Below are 3,138 nucleotides of genomic sequence, written 5' to 3' on the forward strand. Positions count from 1 at the left end.
CACGAGTGATTAAAAAAAAAGTAGTATAGAGAAATGAGTTCTGATATATGCTTTGACACCATTCTATCTATTTCTCCTCTCCTCTCTCCAGGACAAGTCTTATCTTTGTGTTCTGTTGGACCACGGCAGAGTGGGGGGGCGGGAGTCAACTGACCGGAGCTAACAGAGTCTATCCTTATGACCCGACTGCGAACCCGAGCACAGACACACAGGTACACACACACTGGACTCCGTAGGGTTCGGCAGACTCCAATGCTACGGCAGACATGTCTGTAACAGTCAGTCGTTGCGCTCAACCATGAATCTCCTGCTATGTGTGTTGTCCCGCTAGGCTCGAGCGCCATATGTGGAGGATACACACACACTCACCACACACACACACACACACACACACACACACACACACACCACACCAACACACACACACACACACACACTCACACCCCCATGTCCCTGTGTTGTTGTTCTCTAGGCCCTGAGAGGCCCGAGAGCGAGCTTGGAGGATCGGTCAGAAAAAGGAGGTGACTGTCTATAGGCTACTGACCGCTGGGACCATTGAGGAGAAGATCTACCACAGGTAGGAAGGGAAGGAGGGCCACTTTATTCATATCACTGGCCATTCACCGAGGTACAGCCCTCACTTCCTGAGGGGTTCAAATACAGACGTTGCATAGATCGGAGCTCGCTGCATTTTGCCAAAGGCATCAAGAAGGGTGACATTTACTTTCGCGGGCACCATTATGATATGATATGCCGTTTTAGCAGATGCTTTCATCCCAAGCGGTTTACAGTATTGCGTGCATACATTTTCGTATATGGACTTCCCAAAGAAACAGGCTGACGTTGCACGCTCTCTGGTTTCACGTTTTATTTGTCACACGCACAAGTACAGTGGCATGCTTAACTTGCAAACCCTTCTCAACAGTGCAGTATTCAATATCAAAATAGGAGAACTAAAAAAAACACACACGAGAAATACATTTTATGTGCAGGTGGTATACTGCATTCATTGAGGTAGATGTGTACATGTAGGCAGGGTTTAGGAGAAAGTGACTGGTAGCAGGATGGATAAATAATAATAGTAAACAATTTAGCAGCAGCGTAAGTGGTGGGTGGGTGGGTGTGTGCGTGGTGTCGAGTGTCAGTGTATGCATGTGTGGGGTGAGACCTGTGAGTGTGCGTATTGTCAGTGCATATAGTCCATGGTGGGGGTAGAGGCTCTCGCTCTCTTGGAGCCTGTCGGTGTGAGACCTAATAATCTGGTACTGCCTGTTGGACGGAAGCAGAGAGAACAGTCTATGGCAGGGGTGGCTGGAGTCTTTGTCAATTTCTTGGGCCTTCCTCAGATACTGCTTGGTGTGTATGTCCTGAATGGCTGGGAGCTCGCCCACAGTGATGTGCTGGGCTGTCCGCACCGCCCTCTGTAGGGCCTCGCGGACAAGGGTGGAGCAGTTGCCATACCARGCAGTGATGCAGCCAGTCAAGACAGTTGCAGAGGGAGGTGTTCAGTCCCAGGGTCCCAAGCTTGGTGACAATCTTGGAGGTTGCTATGGTGTTGAACGCTATACTACAGTCGATAGACAGCATTCTCACATAGGATTTTCCCTTCGTGTCGAAGTGGGAAAGGGCAGTGTGGAGTGCAATTGAGATGGCRTCGTCTGTGGATCTGTTGAGGCCGTATGCAAACTGGAGTGGCTCCAGGGTGTCTGGGGTTGATGGCGTGGATGTGTCATGACCAGCCTTTCTAAGCATTTCGTGATTAGAGATGTGAGTGCTATAGGGCGGTAGTCATTGTGGCAGGTTACTTTAGATTTCTTGGGAACAGGAGCGATGGATGGTCATTTTGAGGCATGTGGAGATTTACAGACTGGAACRGGGAGAGGTTGAAAATGTCCGTTACGACACCTGCCAGCTGGTCTGCTCCTGCCCGGAGGATGCGCCCTGGTATTCTGTCTTGCTCAGTGGCCTTTATGAGTGTTGACACGTTTAAAGGTCTTACTCAGGTCAGCCTCGGAGAGCGAGTAATCCGGAACAGCGGGAGCCTTTATGCAAGGCTTGTGGTATTGTCAATGAAGAGTACACTTATATCTCTCACATGGTCTCTCCTATCATGCTAGCAGACGACACACAATTAATCTTTCTCCTTTCCCCCCTCTGATAACCAGGTGGTGAATCGCATCTCTGCATGTCTGGCAGACATATCAGTGTGGATGACGGATCACACCTCAAGCTGAACCTCGCAAGACGGAGCTGCTCTTCCTCCCGGGGAAGGACTGCCCGTTCCATGATACTCGCCATCACGGTTGACAACTCCATTGTTTGTCCTCCTCCCAGAGTGCTAAGAACCTTGGCGTGATCCTGGACAACACCCTGTCGTTCTCAACTAACATTCAAGGCGGTGACCCTTCCTGTAGGTTCATGCTCTACAACATTCGCAGAGTACGACCCTGCCTCACGCAGGAAGCGGCGCAGGTCCTAATCCAGGCCACTGTCATCTCCCGTCTGGATTACTGCAACTCGCTGTGGCTGGGCTCCCTGCCTGTGCCATTAAACCCCTACAACTCATCCAGAACGCCGCAGCCCGTCTGGTGTTCAACTTTCCAAGTTCTCTCACGTCACCCCGCTCCTCCGCTCTCTCCACTGGCTTCCAGTTGAAGCTCGCATCCGCTACAAGACCATGGTGCTTGCCTACGGAGCTGTGAGGGGAACGGCACCTCCGTACCTCAGGCTCTGATCAGGCCCTACACCCAACAAGGGCACTGCCGTTCACCACCTCTGGCCTGCTCGCCTCCCCTCTGAGTAAGTTACAGTTCGCCGCTCAGCCCAGTCAAAACTGTTACGACTGCTCGCACCCCAATGTATTGGAACAACTCCTCACACGCCAGTCAGGCGGCCAGCAATCAAACCACCTTTCCGGAGACACCTTGAAACCCACCTTTAAGGAATACCTAGGTATGGATAAAGTAATCCTTCTAACCCCCCCCCCCTTAAAGATTTAAATTGCACTATTGTAAAGTGTTTTCCACTGCGATTCATAAGGTGAATGCACCAATTTGTAAGCGCTCTGATCAAGAGCGGTCTGCTCAAATGACCTTAAATGTAAATGTTGTGTATTGGGACTTCATCATGTGACCGTGG

General features: G+C 50.7%; 1 protein-coding gene across 1 annotated transcript in view; it reads left to right on the plus strand.

The window, feature by feature from the left end:
* The window catches only part of ercc6 (excision repair cross-complementation group 6), a 68,496-nt gene that overhangs the window by 50,001 nt on the left and 15,357 nt on the right, over nucleotides 1–3,138 (plus strand). Inside the window, 2 exon segments of the mRNA XM_070434816.1 lie at nucleotides 130–212; nucleotides 483–577. Coding sequence (XP_070290917.1) covers nucleotides 130–212; nucleotides 483–577 — 178 coding nt within the window.

This window comes from Salvelinus sp. IW2-2015, linkage group LG25, assembly GCF_002910315.2.
Source record: "Salvelinus sp. IW2-2015 linkage group LG25, ASM291031v2, whole genome shotgun sequence".
In the NCBI taxonomy this organism is placed as follows: Eukaryota; Metazoa; Chordata; class Actinopteri; order Salmoniformes; family Salmonidae; genus Salvelinus; species Salvelinus sp. IW2-2015.